This window comes from Nelumbo nucifera, chromosome 6 (assembly GCF_055504915.1).
Source record: "Nelumbo nucifera cultivar China Antique chromosome 6, China Antique-T2T, whole genome shotgun sequence".
Taxonomy (NCBI): Eukaryota; Viridiplantae; Streptophyta; class Magnoliopsida; order Proteales; family Nelumbonaceae; genus Nelumbo; species Nelumbo nucifera.
In genome coordinates this window covers 15,119,423-15,139,382 of record NC_142654.1, presented here as the reverse complement: position 1 = coordinate 15,139,382, position 19,960 = coordinate 15,119,423, and the positions used below count along the sequence as shown (strand labels likewise).

Here is a 19,960-nt window from a genome sequence, read left to right as displayed (position 1 = left end):
AGCTCCCTCATTTACTTCCTGCACCTACCTTGTTTCCTTAGCATTTACCCTTAGAGACCCGGTGCATCTGAGGACTGTCACCAAGACCTCGCCTGCACCCCTCCTACTTTACACCTCGTACTGACTTGAGCATCAGAGGCTCCACCTCGGGTCTCCACCCGAGGCCTCTGACACTTCCTGTTTTGCAGTACCTCGGATCTCCAGGAACCTCGCCACCGGAGTGATGACTCACAGTCCTCGACTTCTACTATCCTCTAAAGGAATGCCATGCCTCGTCCTAAGGTCTTCAACCACGGCTTACCTCTTCCAAGGCCTCGAAGTCTTCAACGTACCCTTGGAACTTGGAGAGTGAATTTACCTCGTTGCTCCGATTAATCTGTGCGGCAACAATTGGCGCCATCTGTGGGAACCGTTGCTAAGATGACCCCATTTTTAGGATAAAGAACATACTCTTACTCCAAGCCCTCCTAAGCTCGAAAGCCATGGTGCGAAGAACCAAGAATAATTAGAACCTGGTCACCTATGAACAGTTCAGGCTGTCCTTGATCGTTTGGACCGCTTTATTCAATGTATGGAAGAAGTCTGCCCCCGAGCAGGAGGTCCCTCCTGAGGCGACCGCCCCGTTGGGGTGTTAGAGGATCAGGGCCGACACAAGCATGTTGAGCCACCAACCCTCGGTCAGGGCAACAACTCGCTGGCCGAGAAGTCGGAGTTGGGCAATAACCACCCCCCAAATTCACCACGAAGGAACATCAGTCACTAGCTTGCGGTCTTACATCGACCACTTTAAAAAAAAAAAGAGCTCAAGCTCAGGGACCTCGACCCCATGGTACCAATGCACGCCGCCATCAACGGGCTCCGAGCCGGCTCCGCCCTCAAGTGTTCGGTCGCCAAGACCCCGCCAAAGACGAAGCTAGAATTCCTAAAAAAGGCCAAAAAGTACATTGCATCCGAGGAGGGAAGTCCCCTGGGGCGATGACGGGCATCTCAGCCGCCTTAGATTTCGCTCTCGAGGCGAGAGCCGATGCCACGCCACTCCACCTCCCATCTCGGATCTCTAGGAAGTTCTGAATGATCGTCACACCCGTAGAGGAGCACGTGACCCGGTCTCGGAGTACTCGGGAGTCTGAGTTGACACCCACCAAGTCCGTGAAGACAGAAGCGGGGCCCATGCCCCCATTGACCCAAGGCTTGTTGAGTTGCGAGCTGAGGTTGGGGCCATCAAAGACAAGCTTTGCCAGGTTAAGGAGAGCCGAGCCAACACCTTAAACCCGGAACCCTAAACCCTGAAAGTCATTTCGAAGCCTCTCCCCCCACACTTCAAGGCTCCTACTTTGGAAATGTACAACGACTCCTCAGACCCGGGCGACCACCTAGAGAGTTTCCAAGCGCTCATTATACTCTACAGGTATTCCGACACCTTGACACACCGTACTTTCTAGGCCACCTTCAAGGGAGTAGTGCGTCGCTGGTTTTCCAACCTCCTCCCAAGGTCATTTAGTTATTGGGAGCAGTTCACCAATATGTTTCTCGCCCACTTCATTAGTAGCAGGCGATGCCAGAAGAGTGTCATCTCGCTCATGTCCATCAAACAGAAGCCAGGCGAAAGCTTATGGTCTTACATCGACCGCTTAAAAAAAAAGAGCTCGAGCTCAGGGACCTCGACCCCATGGTATCAATGCACGCTGCCATCAACGGACTCCGAGCCGGCTCCGCCCTCAAGTGTTCGGTTGCCAAGACCCCATCGAAGACGAAGCTAGAATTCCTGAAAAAGGCCCAAAAGTACATTGCATCCGAGGAGGCTTCTGTCGGGGACCGCACCAGGGCATGGAAACCGAACGCAACGGTGGGCCCTCCGGAAAGAAAAGGAATGAAGATCGCCATGCCGATGGCGGCAAAGATAATAGAAAACCGTCGGCCTCAGCCATGGCCTACAGCCAATATACGCCACTCAACTCCTCCCGGACCCAAATCTTGATGCAAATAGGCGAGGAGAAGTTTGTAAAGTGTCCAGAAAAGATGAAGAGAAACCCCAAGAGAGGGAACCCTAAAATGTACTACAAGTTTCCCTACGGCGTGGGCCACAATATCGAGGACTGCTATGAGTTAAAGAACGAGATAGAGTCCCTCATCCGCCGTGGACACCTGAAGCAGTACGTCAGAGGTGAATCCGACATTTCGTCCTCCCAGCAGCAACAACAACAACAACAACAGCAATAACAACAACAACAACAACAACACCAACAGGTTGCTGGAGTCCTCAACATCATTGTCGGGGGCTCGGCCTCAAGGGGAGCCTCGGCTTTGGCCCGCAAGGCCTACGCCAGGCAGTTGAGCATCCGAGGGCCAGCCCCCCAAGAGGCCATAGTAGCACGAGGACCTCTCCTTCACGGACGAGGACTTAAATGGGATTACAGTCCCCCATCATATGACGCGTTGGTAATTTCGGCCGTAGTGGCAAACTTCCTAGTTAAGAGGATTCTCGTCGATAGTGGCTCCTCAACAGACATCCTCTTCTATGAAGCTTTTGAAAAGATGAAGATAGAACCAGAACACCTCCAGCCTACCGACGTCCCGCTTGTCGGTTTCTCCAACAATATTGTTAAGCCGGAAGGAAAGATCATCCTACCAGTCATGGTAGGAACCAAGCCTTAGCAGGTGACAAGGATGACGGAGCTCCTTGTCGTGAGGATCGGCTCCCCTTACAATGCAATCATGGGGAAGCCGACACTTCATGCACTACAAGCCGCCATGTCCTCCTACCACCTCGCCCTCAAATTCCCAACTGAGCACAACGCCAGAGTCGTTCGGGGGGATCAGTATGTCACCCGCCAGTGCTATGTGGTGGTGTTGAAAGGCAAGAACAAAGAAGCCTTGCCACTAGAGGGCCTTGACCTCAAGGAAGAGCCAGCGAGCCGAGGCCAGCCGACAGAGGACCTCGTCTCAGTTCCCTTGGACGAGGACGAGCCCAAGAAGATTGTCCGTGTCGGGTCCAACCTTCCCCCAGAGAGCCTATCCGAACTGGTAAGTTTCCTAAAAACTAATGCCGACGTCTTCGCTTGGTCCATTGTTGACATGCCCGTAATTAACCCTTCAGTCATTACTCACAGGTTGAGAGTGGACCCGAGCTCTAGGCTGGTTCGACAGAAGAAGAGGAACTTTGCACCGGAGCGATGGAAGGCCATAGGAGAGGAAGTTGACAAGCTACTCGACACCAGATTCGTCTGAGAGGTATACTATCCTAACTGGCTGTCAAATGTGGTTTTGGTTAAAAAAGCTAATGGGAAATGACGAATCTGTATTGATTCACAGACCTTAACCGAGCCTGTAACGAGGACAATTTTCCCTTACCAAGGATAGACCACCTTGTTGACGCCACTATAGGATATGAATTGCTTAGCTTTATGGATGCCTTCTCCGGATACAACCAGATAAAGATGCACCCCGAAGACGAAGAGAATACCTCATTCATCACCAAACAGGGCACATACTACTACAAGGTGATGCCCTTCGGGCTTAAAAATGCAGGAGCTACCTACCAGCGTCTTGTGAACAAAGTGTTCAAGGATCAGATGGGGAGGAATGTTGAGGCCTATGTAGATGATATGGTGGTGAAGAGCCTGAAAGCCGAGGCCCACACCTTGGACCTGGCCGAGACCTTTGACACTCTGCGAAGGTTTAATATGAAGCTGAACCCCAACAAGTGTGCCTTCGGCGTCATTTCGGGCAAGTTTTTAGGCTTCATCGGTACTCAACGAGGTATTGAGGCCAACCCCAAGAAAATACAGGCCATACTGGACATGGCACCTCCTCGATCGGTGAAGGAAACCTAGAATCTCACCAGCCGTGTGGCGGCGCTCAACCGCTTTATGTCAAAGTCAGCTGACCGTTGTCTTCCCTTCTTCCGAGCTATCAAGAAACTAAAGGACATCTAGTGGACGGGGGAATGTCAGTGAGCTTTCGACGAACTCAAGGAGTACCTCGCCTCACCTCCCCTCCTGGCCCACTCGGTACCAAGAGAAACTCTATACCTTTATCTGTCAATCGGGGACGAAGCGGTTAGCTCAGTCCTGATAAGAGAAGACGGAGCACAGAAACCGATATACTATGTCAGCAAAGTACTGTGCGACGCCAAAACCAGATATCCCGAAGTAGAGAAACTAGGCTTCGCTTTCGTGGTTTCAGCCTGAAAGCTTAGGCCTTACTTCCAAGCTCACTCCATTATGGTGTTAACAAACCAGCCCCTCAGAGCCGTCCTCGCCAAGCCCGAGACCTCAGGGCACTAAATTAAATGGGCCATAGAGCTTTCTGAATTTGACATACGGTACCAGCTGAGGCGCGCCATCAAAGCACAAGCCCTCGCAAATTTTATGATGGAGTGCACCTTCGACCGGGCTCTCCCTTGGGCCCCAGAAGACGAATCAAGAAATGGGCGCCCCATCAGAGACACCTCTCCTGCCTAGAAACTTTTTGTCGATGGGTCGTCCAATACCAAAGGAAGTGGCGTTGGCCTTATCCTTTTCACCCCAGATAACTCTCCCATTGAGTATGCGCTGAGATTCGACTTTCCGGCATCCAACAACAACGCCGAGTACAAAGCCTTCCTCACCAGACTGCAACTGGCCAAGAACCTCGGCCCGTCATACATCGAAGCCTTCAACGACTCCCCGCTAGTAGTCAACCAAGTGAACAACGAGTACGAAGCCAGAGAACAAAACATGTCTAAGTACCTCGCCAAAGTCCAAGAACTAGCCTGCCACTTCCAGCACTTTACCCTACAACAAGTCCCACGAGCGGAAAACGCAAGGGCCGATTTCGTATCCAAGTTGGCAACCACCTCGGGCACAATCCTTAACTGTACTGTTCGTGTAGAGAAGCTATTTTGGCCGACCATTGAAGAAACTCAAGTACTACCAATAGGGGCCGAGACATTATGAATGGACCTTATCATCGACTTCCTCCTTATAGAACAACTGCTTGACGTTAGGCAGCCCACTATAGATTGCTTGAAGGAAAGCTGTATAGAAGATCCTTCACCCCGCCCTACCTTCGATGCCTTCACCCCGAGGAAGGGGAGTACGTGCTCAAGGAAATTCATGAAGGCATCTGTGGAAACCACCTCGACGACAGGGCCCTCGCCTAGAAGACGTTGAGGCAGGGATATTTTTGGCCAACACTTCACAAAGACGCTATCGAGGTCTTTCCCACAAGCGACGGGGAATGGACCTCAACAACCCTTAGCCCTTCACTAAGGGCTAACATATGCCATCAGCCCGCGACAACTCTCTCAACCCTTAGCAGCCCTTAGCCCTTCACTAAGTGGGGAATGAACCTCCTCGGCCCTTTCCCACAAACGACGAAGGGGGGGGGGCAGGAAGTACCTCGTCGTTGCCATGGACTACTTCACAAAGTGGGTCAAAGCCGAGCCCTTATCCACTATCACGGCTCGAGCAATCCAAAACTTCTTGTAGAGAAACATCTTCTGTCACTTCGGCCTCCCCCACATTTTGGTCACTAACAACGGGAAGCAGTTCGATGACACCAAATTTCGAGAATGGTGTGCCTCCCTTGGCATCAAACAACAGTACACCTCGGTGGGATACCCCCAAACAAATGGCCTAGTCAAGGTCACCAATAGAACCATCCTAAACGAACTGAAGATGAGACTAGACCAAACTAAAGGCTTATGGGCCGACCAACTGAACAATGTACTCTAGGCATACCGAACCACACCTTCGACGACAATGGGAGAAACTCCCTTCAGCCTAACCTACGCTACCGAAGTGGTAATACCTGCAGAGATCGGCAACCGACGCTCCGAGTCGAGGCCTATAGCGAAGCTCTCAGAACCAACCTGGACCTATTGGAGGAAGCCCGGGAGCAGGCGTAGATCATGGTAGTTGCCTACCAGCAACGCGTGGCCCACTACTACAACTCAAAAGAAAAAGAAAGATGCTTTCGAAAAGGGGACCTCATCCTTAGAAAAGTCATGGTCCCCAAACCTAGAGTAGGAAAGATGGGCCCCAACTGGAAGGCCCCTATAGGATCAAGCGAGTCCTCGGCCCCGTCACTTTCCACTTGAAACATTTAGATGGAAGACACATCCCCCGGACATGGAACTCAGAGAACCTCCGAATGTATTTCCAATGAATGTAGTTACCTATGGCTAAACGATGAATGAATGAAGCAAAAAGTTCATCTTCACCTCGGATGATTGAATGAATGTGTCCTAAGTTCAAAAAGACCCGCAACCTCGGGACCTGCCGATGCGCGAAGCCCTCCTCCAAGGACGAGCCCCGACACGACCCTAGGGCGAGCACCTCGCCAGCAGCATACATGCCAGGGCGAGAGAAGCCTTTTGCGCATCGTCACCTCCTCGGCAGACGGTGGCCCCCTTGGCACGCCAGGGTGAAATAGGCCTCTACTCGCCTTGTCACCTCGGAGCGTGGTGACCCCCTTGGCTACCTATACTTAGCGCAACGAAAATAGTGAGATCGAGCCCCCAGCTTCGCTGGTGGGACACCTCGGCCTCCCCTGAGGAAACACTTGGTTAGAAAACAAGTTAGATGAACTGCACCTTGATGGTGTAGCTCCACCTCGGCTCTTTGTCTCCCCAAGTACCTCAACGACATACCTCGGCCACAGTGCTAGGTCCCTTCGGCCTTGCCTAAGTTGACACTTTAGGAATTCGGGAGCCGGGTGAGCCTTGCCTCGGCTCCCAACACCCCAATTACTTGATACGAGCATGCAAATAAACGTACACTATGAGCAAATTGGGTGCTTTGTGTGCCGTGGTCCTAATTTTTCGGAGGGGCAAAGACCTCTCGAAGAAGGAATAAGAAAAGGAAGAAAGAAGAGAAAGAAGAAAGACAACATACACAAAGTGCATTGAATACAAAAAATGGCTTCATTCATTGTTTAATTCTTGTTTTGTATTGCCTTTACAAAAAGTCTGTTAAGGCCTCGTAGGCCAAGCGTATATACATTCACAATAAAAAAGAGAAGAGAAAAACAACAAAATACTACAGTAACTGAACAAAAAGGAGGGGGAATCTATGCCTGCGCCTCGCCATTAGCAGGAAGGGGAACAAAGTCTTCGACAGGCTGGGCCTCGCTGGGAGCATCGGGGATCACCTGCAGCCCCTCGACGTCAAAATTTGGCATCACCAGTAGGAGCGCCTTCTTCGTATCTTCGATGCCATCGAGGTAGGAAGACGAAGCATACTTCGCCAGCGCGTCCAAGTAATCAGAGGACTTCTTGTACACCTCCACCGCCTTTGCCGTTGCTTTCTTTAATTGCTCTGCCGAGGTCGTGGCTTCAGCAGCCTTCTTCTTGGCCTCGGCTTCCCATCTCTCCGCTTCAGTGACAATGCTCTCCAAACGGACCCTCTCCATCTGCTCCTTGGAGAGCCCTTGTCGCGCCTCCTTCATCTGAATCTCAAGGCGCTCCCAAACTGATTGCTCGTCCAGGAACACCTTTTGGAACTTCTGGTATTTGATCCTCAGTGGCGGCAACTGCCTTCTGGAACTTCTCCCGTTCCTTCTGGAGCTTCTCTTCAGCGGACTTCTTCTCCTTCTCTGCCTTGTCAATACGAGACATGGCCAGCCTCGTTCGGTCCCCCAAAGCAACAAAATGCAGGCAAGCCTACAACAAAACCAGTTAGCAAACGAAAGGGTACGGAGAGAAGGAAACGCAAAGTCAAAAATCAACTTACCTCATCCAAGTGGTACAGGCCCTCGTCGTAGATGGCCTTGGGGTCTCTCTGTAGTAGGCGGTAGCGATCCCTCGGTAGGATGGCCCCGCTCACCAGCTCCTGGCTAACCCCCTCATCCTGAATGGAGTCCCCCTCTCGGAGCTGCCACTGCGGGCGGAAGATCTTTCCGGCCCCCTCGGCTCTTTCGAGGAGCCCCTGTACTGATGGAGGGGCTGATGAAGGCCCGGATGGGCGCTCCCTAGGCGTGGACCTCCGCAACACCTCCTCGGCCTCTCTCTGTATTGGCTACCTTCCGCGGCGGCTCCTCTCTCAGCGTATCTATTGCGGGCCTCTTCTTACCCGCCTCGGGCCCGTGTGTAGGCTTCTTTGGTGCCTCGGTCCCAATGTCTGGCTTCTTCGGCGCCTCTGTCAGCTTTTTGGCCCCCCCTATGAGGACTCTTCACCCCACCGGTGACTTCCTGGGGTGCCACCACCGGCTACTTCCCCATAGCAGGGACCTGCGGATTTCCCCCTTCACCGGGGTAGGGGGTAACTTCATCACCGAGACGCTTCGGCGTTTGTCCTCCGACTTTCTTCCCGGCCTACTTTGCCCGGGCCTTCTCCAACAAACGCTGCTTGGCGTCAATGGGCACTTCTACGAAACAGCAAAAGAAAACAATTAGTACATTAAAGCGAAATACGTGGAAGACGTGCTAAGTAACCACAAAACCTATCCTACCGAGGGGGGCTGGGCTAATCCCAGCGAAGACTAGGGGGACCTCCTCCTCCACCAACGGCTTCGCCTAGAATGTCCCCATCACAAGCAGGTGAGCTACAGCTGTAGCCTCTTCATCTAAGAGTGGTGGGGGACATCTCTTGACGATGATGCAGGCCTCCCCCCAGTTAGACCTGAACTGCCACCCCTTGGGGCAAGAGACGTAGAAGAATTTGTCCTTCCACCCGTGGACAGACGGGTGGAAGTAATACATGTTGGCCTTGGAAGCGTGCTTCCTTGGCGCAAACATGGCACGGAACATCCTCAACGACAACTCCACACCCTTGAGCCAAGCCCACACTATCATCGCTATGATGGTCCTAATGGCGTTGGGTACGAGCTGCCTGATAGTGATACCGTACCACTCCAGCAACTCAGAGATTAAAGAAGGGAGGGGAAACCTAAGGCCAGACTCGAAAAAATGCTGGTAGAAACAGATTTCCCCCTCCTCGAGGGTCCACGGCCGATCGCCCACATCGGGGACCCTTAGGTCATAAGACTGGGGTATGTGGAACCTCCTCGCTAGGGATTTGACCTGGCCCACGTTCAAGGAGCTATCAAAATCTGAATGCGAAACACTAGTGTCAGCCACCCTTCTGGAAGCACTCCCTCCCACCAGTCCGGCGACGACTTCCACGACATCATCCTCAGAGAGAGGAGACCCTTCGGGGCTCCCTCGGTGATGCCAATGCAGCGTTTTCATGAGGAGAGTTGTTCCTCCGATGGCTTTCCTCAGCACCCCCCGAGGCTACCTTTTCCCTCAGTACGACCACTTCCCGCCGAAGGGGGGCTATGGCTAAAGAAACTAGAGAAGACAGAGGGGAAGGGGTTGCAGGGGAGCTCCCTCTCGAGGTATTCGGGAGTTCATAGCTGCATTTCACCCATTTTTTATAACCATAATCAGGTGTATTTTTAAGAAAAGTAGACCCCTTCATTTTGATTTGTTTTCTACTTCATCAAAGTCCTAGGATAGTTGTCATTCCGACTAAAATATCTCGTCTAGTTTAAGAAGAGACTCATTATCGTAGGTTGACTAATGGCTTCTTATTTTGCACACCCAAGGATTCTCGTGCTAGTTTAGCTACTCACTTCGTTGCAGGAATCAGGATATATTATTTGCATGTCGTCTCTTGTTAGGTATCCTAATCAGTTACTCCATCCACTTAGTGAATTGTTATTGTCTATTGTTTTTAATCATCTCGCAAAAGTTATAGTTATTGTAGTTGGATTATTTATCTAGACTTGCATTCTTCGTTTCATTGTCTTTAGTTTCTTGGCTTTAAATCTATTTTGTATCCTTGTTTCAATCTCACAAATGAGTGCTTTAATTTTGATATGTTTTCAGAACGTGTTGTTTTTCTTATTCTAATTTTAACCCAAAAATTATAAATATATTCTTTGGAACATTGGTGTAGCAGTTAATCAGGCACATGTGGGGTGTCTAATACCTTCCCACACCATACCTTCCTTCCTGGATTAGGGGCAAGGAAAAAAAATGAACCGATCAAAAAACCGATTGAAACTGAGCCAAAATATCAGTTAATTGAATTGGTCGGTTTGGTGTTTTTAAAAACCAAAGGTTCTGGTTTGGTTTCAATTAGTTAATATAGAAAACCGGTGGTTAATCAAACCACCGGTATACATATATTTCTCTATTATATATATAATATATATTGTAAAAATTAAAAAACCGACAGTTAACTGATTGCAGTTACCGATTTTTCAAAAACCAATAGTACTAATTCAGTTACAAAAAAAGGCCCATAATTCGATTAACTGAATCGTGAGCACCTCTACCCTAGACCTTAAGAATCTCATTCCCGTTGAACAACGAATGGAAATCTTGAGTTTCCCTAAATTCTCATTTCTCAAAAATTTAGGGGTATTCCAATCCATCCATATTCTATTACATCTTCCTCCAATTCGGGTAGCCACACATATATGTACGTATACAGCTAGGCTGAGCTCCGGTTAAGATAAGGTAACGGGCTCAGGCTAAGTTCAAGTTACATAAGGGCTAGGCTTGAGCCTGACGTGAGGATTGAAAATCTAAACCAGCCCGTGTACAATTTTGAATTGGATTGGTCCGGGCTTGGGTTGGGCCTCCCCAAATTGCACCTTAATTATTCAAACTTGTTATAAGGCTTGGGATTGGTTTCATCTTCTAACTCGTCAGCTTGATTAGCCTTAACTTGGAGGGCCATTATTAAACAGGTTGGCTAAGAAAGCATTGACCAATAGACCTGTACGTTAGGTCTATCAATAGAAAATGTCTGACCTGACTATTGGGCTTATTCTTGAGTTCGAGCCTGAAACTTCGTGTACGTTATATCTTTTAATTCCATATGTTTTTAGTTTGTTCTCATCCAATTACACATTTTGCATATAAAAAAATAAGATAAATTTAAAAAAAAAATATCACACACAAATACAAATCATTACCTATATATATATAGCTAAGACTCGGGCTGTGTTTATTTTTTTGCTGCAATTAAATTTTCAGTTGCTAAAAAGGTCAAGGACTACATCAAGGGGAGTAATCCAAACTAATTCATGGTGAATTCTCCAAAACTTTATAGCCAAAGTATGTAAAAGATTTGTGCACATGAAAGAAACATAAATAATCAAAACTATCAGTAACATTCTTAATGATATAACTGGTTGAGAAACCCATGAAAAAGAGAGCCCAAGCCTGCAGGTCTCGAAATATACTTGAACCCAGCCGGACTACCCGGCCCCTAAACAGCTACACCAACCTGCCAAGCCCGGCCTATATACACCTCCTAGCGGCGCGGCGTAGGAAAGTCGGCAACCTTGTCTTGCTCTTAAGGTAAAAGTCGAAAAAGCCCTCGAATATCAGTAAGTGACCAAAATGCCTTTAAACACTTTCCCTCCCCCTTTATCCTACTCTCAATGGATTTTAGATTCTCTGATCGTCTTCTTTCGAATTTCCTTCCAAGCCTTATCCCTTCCAAAAACAATATAGTTTTTAAAACTCTGCCAACTAGAAAAACTGTCCTTACAAACCCAGCCATGTAGAAACCATGGAAGAAACCCTCCATTTCTGCTACAACAATGGCGTCCGAACTCTTCTCAAACCCTATTTTCCCTCCTCACACCTCCATTTCCCCTCAATTTCCCGAGTAAGACCCCTCTCTTCCTCCATCCTCTCCTCCAAGACTTCCATCTCCCTCCCCAAGAAACCCTCCAAAACCTCCAAATTTCATCCCCTAACCCCTCACCCGCAACATGACCTTCCCCCTGAACCTCACTCCGAACCCCAAACCGACCCAAACTGTCAGTTTCGAGAGAAGATGCTCTACTTGGAGTCCATCGGCATCGACCTCTTCTCCCTCGTTGACGGTTACCCTCCTATCGTTTCGTCATCGCTGGACAATATCAAATCCACCGTGGATTACATGCGGTCAATGGGATTCACTCCTATCGAGTTCCGCCGAATCTGCGGCATGTGCCCGGAGATTCTCAGTTCCCGGGTCACCGAGATCGCCCCCGTCTTCGCCTTCCTCCTTAGAGAGGTCAATGTCAAGGCCTCCAATCTTCGTAGAGTCATAAATCGACGACCCAGATTACTCGCCTGCGACGTTGAGAAGCGGCTCCGTCCGACGCTCTACTTTCTGCAGAGAATCGGAATTGAAGAGGTCGATAAGCACACCTCCCTGCTGTCGTGCAGCGTCGAGGAGAAATTCATCCCGAGGATCGAGTGCTTGGAGAGAATTGGGTTTTCGTACCGAGACGCCATTTCGATGGTGAGGAGGTTTCCGCAGATGTTCTGTTACAGCATTAAGGATAATTTGGAGCCGAAATTCGATTACTTTGTGATGGAGATGGGGAGGGATTTGAAGGAACTGAAGGAGTTTCCACAGTATTTCTCGTTTAGTTTGGAGAATAGGATAAAGCCGAGGCACCGAGCTTGTGTAGAGAAAGGCGTGTGCTTTCCTCTTCATGTAATGTTAAAGACGAGCGAAAAGCAGTTTCGTGATAAGTTAGAGGTATGTTGTGGCTCTTCGCCACCGTTGAGAACTTCTCCTTTGTGGTGTACAAATTCAAATTTAATATCAAGCTAATTTGTTTCTGTGTACATGTATATCTTTTTCTTCTTCTCAATTTTTGGTTGGAGAATGTAAATTGCTTATACCTACTATCATTGCTTGCCTTTCACTGTTCATCTTCCGCATGAATTACTTTTTGTCAGCTGTTATCTAGGGTTTAATATCTTAGAGATTGTCAGATTTCGGAAGATTTGTGAAGCTACGACTTGTTGCTTTGTTTAAAACATTGTTTCATTGCTTGTAATTGTAGCGGAGTTCATGGAAGAAATTTTAGCTTATGGTTTATGTTTCTTACTGCATGTCTGTGTGGAAGTTGATTCTTAGAACTTCTTGCGTTGGATTCCATTGAAGACATTTCACAGGAAACCTTGAGAGAGTGGCATTTACATTTAAAGGCTATTGAGGAGACAATTATTTTATTAGTTGAATTGAGGTATGGACAACTGAATTTGGGGTTTGAATTCGTTTTGGCAGTTGAGAAGAACAATTTTTTTTTTATCAGCAACATGAAAAGGTAGAACATTATGATTGGATAAATGATAGGTTGATACTTCTTCGGTGAATTGTAACACTAAATATTGCAGTCTTATTTATGGTCCTTATCAGGTTTGGCTTTGGCCCAGAGTATAGTTGGGCTCAGTGGTGTAAATGACAGTATTGGAGCAGAATTTGTAGTTACAAGGCAATAAATCATAGGGATATGTCAAATCCTTTTGGAAGAAATTAGCAGCCACTTAATGTGACTGACTTAGGCATTTAATAATCAAAATATACAAGTAATGTGACTCATTTGAAGGATCAAATGAATTTAGAGTTCAAGTTCTATAACAGTATTATTGCAAAAGTATAGGGGTGGCACTCTTTCTCCTTGAAGTAAATGGAATCTGGTTAGGTAGTTGGGTCTAAAATCTCCTTTGTGGTGGAGTCCCACTTAATCTGACCGCAATTAGCAAAAGAAAAGACCTTGCCACCAATAGTTCAGGAACTATTTGGCTATGGTTGCTCTCAAAAGAGTCTGGGTTCTTAAATTATTTGGTGCATGTAAAGATAATTGAAGCGGTTATTTATCAAGAAAAAGTAGAGATGGTTGAAGAGAGTACAAGGTTTAGTTGACTGTTAATCTAAAATTCTAGATGGAGCATATGTGAGAAGTTTATTGAGATACAAAAACTCAATCAAGTCCCTTTATGTTACTCCATCAGTGTGGATATATCTTCATTGGTGAAAAACTATGGATGAAATGAAGGCCATTTAATGGAAGGTTCATTCTAGTTCTGAAAATATAGGTTATGATGATAGCAGTGAACTATATGTACTGCATCTTTCATGTTCACAGGCTTAGGTGGGTTTTCTTAGAGAATGAGCCGGATATTTTGACTAGGAACAGGGAAATTAGACTAATTCATAAGCTTGCTTATATTAGGTCTCCTATTTAGTTCTTTAACAATTTACAATTTTATACTCAAGTATCTTTCTTTGCCTTTTTTTCCTGTTCAACACTTCATTTGCTTTTATTTTGAGGAATATTTCCCAAATTTTGTCAACTAACATTGCACATGTACAGCAAACTAGGAAGCTTATTCTTTAGCAGTTTATACTGAAAAGAAAAAAATATTTACCAACTTATTTGTTCTTTGAAAAATCAGGAGGATTTTTTTTGGATTTGAGTTTGAATCTACATAAATGGAATTGTCTTAGACATGAAACATATATAAGCCTAGGTGCGGTCTAAAAACATAATCTTGGGTCAGTCTGCCTCACTTTTGGGCTGTCAAGAGCTTCACCCAACTTAGTCTTTTAGTTTTTGGGGTAACTCTCCGGGTGCTTCAGCTTGGTTGTGTGTATATGGTATATCATTCTCAACTAGATTGAAAGGAAGCCTTTGCTCTCGTTTTGGTTATTTCTTATGGAAACTAAAATCCAGCATAAGATTATCATACGACAGGACAAAAGGTTGTAATATTACAATTAGTGAAACCGGAATCCCTAGTTCCTTACATTATGATGGTTTTGTTGGTTTCATTAATTATGATAATGTAACAAAGTTACAATTACAAAGTCCAATTACCTAGAGTTAGAATCCAGGACCATTTAGTGATCTTGGTTCGGTCCATTATATGGGAAATAATCTCAATGAGACAATCAAAGTAGAATTAGCTTTTCATGGCACATTCTCTTGAGACCATATTAGCTAGAGAATTGACTGATCTAGTAATCCACTCTGGATGTTCAAGACCATACCTCTCCCTGTCCTAATGACAAACAACCAGGTTACTGAAAAGTGCCAATTGGTTGGTTGGTAAGGTTTCTGGCTGGTTATAGTGGAGACTTGGGATCAAATCCCGCCTGCACCAGTGTTGGGGGGGTGGGATACCCCGTTGTCTAGCCCCATGGAGCAAAATAAAAAAAAAAAAAATAGAAAAAAAAAGTTGCTTAGTCAATAAGTAAATTAAGTGGATGTCTTCTTTTTCAAGGAGGTTGGTTTACATATTTGGAGCTTGCAAGTGATCTATAGTAAACAATTGTACTTCTCTAGCTAGAGGTATAAGCTGTGATGTTTGCAGTTCATCTGGAGCTGTCACTTGGTTGTATGTAGTGTAAGTAAGCCTCAAGTTTGATGTAGAGATATAATTTGTGTTTTCAAGAGGGGAATAGAGGGTGAGAGAGAGAAAGAGAGGGATTATCTTTGGTATTTTTCATCTTCAGTTCTTTCTTCAACTGTTTGGTATTAGTTGATTTCTGTTTGGTTTAATTCCTTCCATTATTTGTCCCTTTTGTACTACATTAATGTTTATAAATAGGTATCGGGAAGGGTTATTGAGTATGGTGAGTTAGTCCGAATCCTATTCTTATGAAGTAAATTGTGGTCAATGAACCATTTCTGGGTTCTCGTCGCACAAAGTCATGGGATCTACTAGGGAATCATTGGTGGTATTGGGAGTACCAGTCTTCTGAGGGGCATAGGTTCCATTTCAACATATGGAAATCGGGACTGAAACTGATAAAAATACCGCAAGGCTGTCTGTTGATGGGTCATTAATCATGGTGTTCCTTTGAGTGTCTGGTGTAAAGCCACTTTTGTCATAATAGGAAATGCACTAGGGGGTTTCATTGCTGTGTATGAAGAGAATCTGAGTTGGAAATCTGTAGACTCGCTGTGGCTACTGATTTGGTGTTGGAGGATAGGGGGCATGACAAACTTTTTGGAACTTGAAGTGAATGGATAGATGCATATCCTTAGAGTAGTGCTAGCAGGTAGACCTGTTCATGGGCCGGGCTCGGGCCGGGCTTTCACTTGTCATTAATGAAAATATACTAGGCCCGAGCCCGGCCCGACCAACGGGCCTATAACTTGGGCCTGAGCCCGGCCCTGGTAAAAAGCCCGAAACCCGAGCCCGAGCCCGAAGCCCGACCTAATTGAAAAAAAAAACAATTTTCATATTCAAATTAGAATTAAAAATTCAGATAGTATTTTTTTTTCTATTTAAATGAACAATGGGCCTACAAGATGGTATTTTTCCCTTTCTTTTATATTTTAAAACACAATTTTACATTCTTAAATCAAAAAATTTATTCAAATGGACATAATCACATAACTAATTTTAACTTTAATATTAGGTCGGGCCGGGCCGGGCTATTTTGACAAAACCCGAGCCCGGCTCGAATTTATTGCAGGCTGGGCTTTTTGGCCCGACTTTAAGCCCGTGGGCCTATAAGCATGTTCAAGCCCGTTCGGGGGTCGGGCTGAGCCGGGCCGGCCTGTCGGGCCACCCGGCCCATGAACAGGTCTACTAGCAGGAGAAAATTACAGATAAACCTTCCAAAGTGATAAGGAGGCAAGTTAGCAGAGATTATGTAGTGTTCAGAACAGGTGACAAACCTTTAGAAATGGGTGTGTCAGAAAGAGATTGGAAGGGATAGAGCTGCGTAGATTATCATTATGTGTTGAATAAAGGATGCCAGGGTCTTTGTTGGAGGTAAAGAGGAAGCCTGTTGGCTGTTATATTGGATTTGGTGGGGACCTTTGGGTGGGGGTTGGACTGCCCACCAACAATCTTTTATCCATTATAGTCAAAGGAGAAGGATGGATGAACAGAAGAGGGAGGGGAAAAGGGTGGGTGTCGGAGACAGTCCAATAATGGTAGTCAACTGGTGATTGTTGATCTAGGAGAGGGCATAGGGCAATGACAAGAAAAATTCAAAGTTTAAAGCTTTGGAATATAAGGATTGGTCGGGATCCTTTGTATTTACTACAAATGAAAATTTGGACCAGGTTCAATCTTCTGATGTGTTGTATGAAAAAGACAACAAAAATTAAAAAGAGGACAGAAATCAAAGCATCAACTTGTTTATGGCACATCTATCAAAAAAAACATGTTCATGGACAGGTATAAAAATCTGCATATTATTGTTGAAATTTATTTTACTGAGTAAATTCACTTATCTATGGAACTTAGAATATCATAAATTAGATCACTGAAAATGCTATTAATTGGCTACAAATAATGTATCAATCTTAATCCCACACATAGCCCAGGTTCCGGTGTAGTGTACCATTAATCTGCACAAAGTATGCAACTATGGAGAACCTCATTTCCCTCAGATGAAATCTCAACAGGAATCCTGAAAAACTTATGTTGAGTTGGGCCTAGTTGTTTTTATTATTTTAAGTTATTTAGTTAGGAAGTTGTTGGGCTTTAGGCCCATTACTTTATGTTTTTAAGTTGTGACTGTTCAGCTACATTAGTAGCCACCCTACTAAGGGCATTCTTGTAATATCTCATCCTTTAAGTTAAGTATAATATAATGAGGGGTTGGCGGCTAGGGTTAATCTAAGAATCCTGATTGACTTCCTACTCTTTTCTCCTTCTCTTTTCTTGTCTACTGCTGAAATCTTCATCTTCCTCCTCTTTCCCTTCACAAGAAATTCGACTAAATCTGCAATCAGTGATTTCTACTACTTACAATGAATTAGTTGTGAGTTACTCAACAAAACAATCAAAGAAAAAATTAAGTATGCTCTAGGTTATTTCATCAAAAAGCGGCAGAGTTTCAACGGTTTACCCACCACCAAATAAGCGATTACTCACAGACATTGTTGCAAATCTTGTCAGTCAGATACATCTCAGCCATATTTTCATCATCATCCAGCAAGTGTTCCAGTTCATCCCTTACCTGGCAACAAATTGACAAATCACTTATTAGATGAAACCTGAAAAGAAACTAAGAGAGAGACACTGAACCCGTATCAAATTGATCAGGTTTTTGCAATACTAGATTATGATAAAAAAGATGTTTCCAAGAAATGTATAGCACAGATAAAAACTATCATTTCTCAATTATCCCAATTCAAAATTTTCTGCAAAATTTACATGGGCTCATCAAAATCTTTAATTCAGGTATTGCAATTCTCACTTGGATAATAAGCTTAGTATCATGAATAACATCCAAATATTAAGGGCAATGCCATGTATCAGTTTTAAGTGTTATCATTGGCTGCTGAGCATCATTAGAAATTTGGTGCTATGGTTTAGCAAACGGTGACACTGTATGCTCTAATTATAATTGCTTATGTCTTACTACCCATCCCAAGCAATCCATAGATGAACTCTAGTTAATATTCCTCAGGGAGTTATTTTTTGGGTCCTTTTACATCAAAACCCTAAAAGAGTCGCCACTTATGGTGTTGGCAGTTTAATTATTCACTTTTGGCTGTTGTTATCCTGTGAAACTCTTTCCATGCAATTTTCTGATGCCATACTGTTACGGTCTGACACAGGCAGAACTACCCCCGTGACAATACGCTTCTAATTGGAAGCTGATTAGATTCTACATTTTCTTTTTTTATTTTTTATAAGATTCTACATTGTTCCAAGCCAACAATCTCTTAACTGTGAAATTCTATGAAAAAAGCAGGTATCTTTGTTACCTATTGACCAAAACTTTGATGACTGCTCTCTAAGAAATCCCTGGAAATTCAGGGATAGGTGCCACATTTAGAGGAGGTAATGAAGCAACCATTTGAGTTTTCAGGCTCATCTAGATTTGGCTCTTTGGTTAGAGACGAGATTTTAGCATTTTTTCAGGAATTGAGCTCATGCATCCAATGCACTTCACAGATGCATTATCATAAGTTCTTAACAAAAAAAAAAAAACAGATAGAGCTCTTGTTGTAGCCATGGAGATTTGAGGCTCCATAGGAGGAAATAGATCACTTGGAGATGGTACAGTGGCACTATTTGGAGGAGTCCAAGCAGCACGAGAGCCTGGTTGAAAAGAATTGTGTATTTGAATCAGAGATGCTTTGAATCTTACACAGGCTTATTCCCTAGACCATATCTTTGGTAATCCATGATGAAATTAAGGCCAAATCTAAATGAAAAGAATTGTGGCACTATTTGGAGGAGTCCAAGCAGCACGAGAGCCTGGTTGAAAAGAATTGTGTATTTGAATCAAAGATGTTTTGAATCTTACACAGGCTTATTCCCTAGACCATATCTTTGGTAATCCATGATGAAATTAAGGCCAAATCTAAATGAAAAGAATTGTGGCACTATTTGGAGGAGTCCAAGCAGCACGAGAGCCTGGTTGAAAAGAATTGTGTATTTGAATCAAAGATGCTTTGAATCTTACACAGGCTTATTCCCTAGACCATATCTTTGGTAATCCATGATGAAATTAAGGCCAAATCTAAATGAAAAGAATTGTGGCACTATTTGGAGGAGTCCAAGCAGCACGAGAGCCTGGTTGAAAAGAATTGTGTATTTGAATCAAAGATGTTTTGAATCTTACACAGGCTTGTTCCCTAGACCATATCTTTGGTAATCCATGATGAAATTAAGGCCAAATCTAAATGAAAAGAATTGTGGCACTATTTGGAGGAGTCCAAGCAGCACGAGAGCCTGGTTGAAAAGAATTGTGTATTTGAATCAAAGATGCTTTGAATCTTACACAGGCTTATTCCCTAGACCATATCTTTGGTAATCCATGATGAAATTAAGGCCAAATCTAAATGAAAAGATTCATAAAAGCTAAGATTTTGGATCCACAATTTAACCATCTGTAATCAAGAAAGTAAATGGCATTATAACAAAAGTGGTCGAGGTTGGGGCGGGGATTGTGGTCGGGTCAAGATTGGGGTGGGGATTGTGGTCCCCGATCCTGATTATATATATATATATATTAAAATTGTATTTATTTTAAATAATTTTATTTTTTTTAAATATTGTTATCTAAAAACATTTTGAGGATTCAGGTCCCATGGGAAACCCATCCCTGTCGGGCATTGGGGATGGAGGACAAATTTTATCTCCAGTGGGGATCAGGGACGGGGATGGGGGTTAATTTCAGAATCAGAGTTGAGGACAGAGAATATGATCCCCGCCCCGAAGTCACCCTGCTGCCATTCCTATTCCTGAGGG

The 19,960-nt window shown here is 45.0% G+C and overlaps 1 protein-coding gene across 5 annotated transcripts; it reads left to right on the top strand.

Moving 5' to 3' along the window:
• Positions 1-11,367: 11,367 nt before the first annotated feature.
• Positions 11,368-19,522, top strand: EMB3114 (Mitochondrial transcription termination factor family protein). Of its 5 annotated transcripts, XM_088889205.1 has the most exons (3): positions 11,368-12,479; positions 18,456-18,544; positions 18,626-19,522. In XM_088889205.1, the coding sequence occupies exons 1-2, from the start codon at positions 11,514-11,516 to the stop codon at positions 18,537-18,539; spliced, it is 1,050 nt and encodes a 349-aa protein (XP_088745331.1). In that variant the 5' UTR covers positions 11,368-11,513; the 3' UTR covers positions 18,540-18,544; positions 18,626-19,522. The 5 variants fall into 5 exon arrangements, with proteins under 5 accessions (XP_088745331.1, XP_010246587.1, XP_010246592.1 ...); XM_010248285.3 differs by lacking the exons at positions 18,456-18,544; positions 18,626-19,522 and adding an exon at positions 12,864-17,070; XM_010248290.3 differs by lacking the exons at positions 18,456-18,544; positions 18,626-19,522 and adding an exon at positions 12,853-17,070.
• Positions 19,523-19,960: the final 438 nt, after the last annotated feature.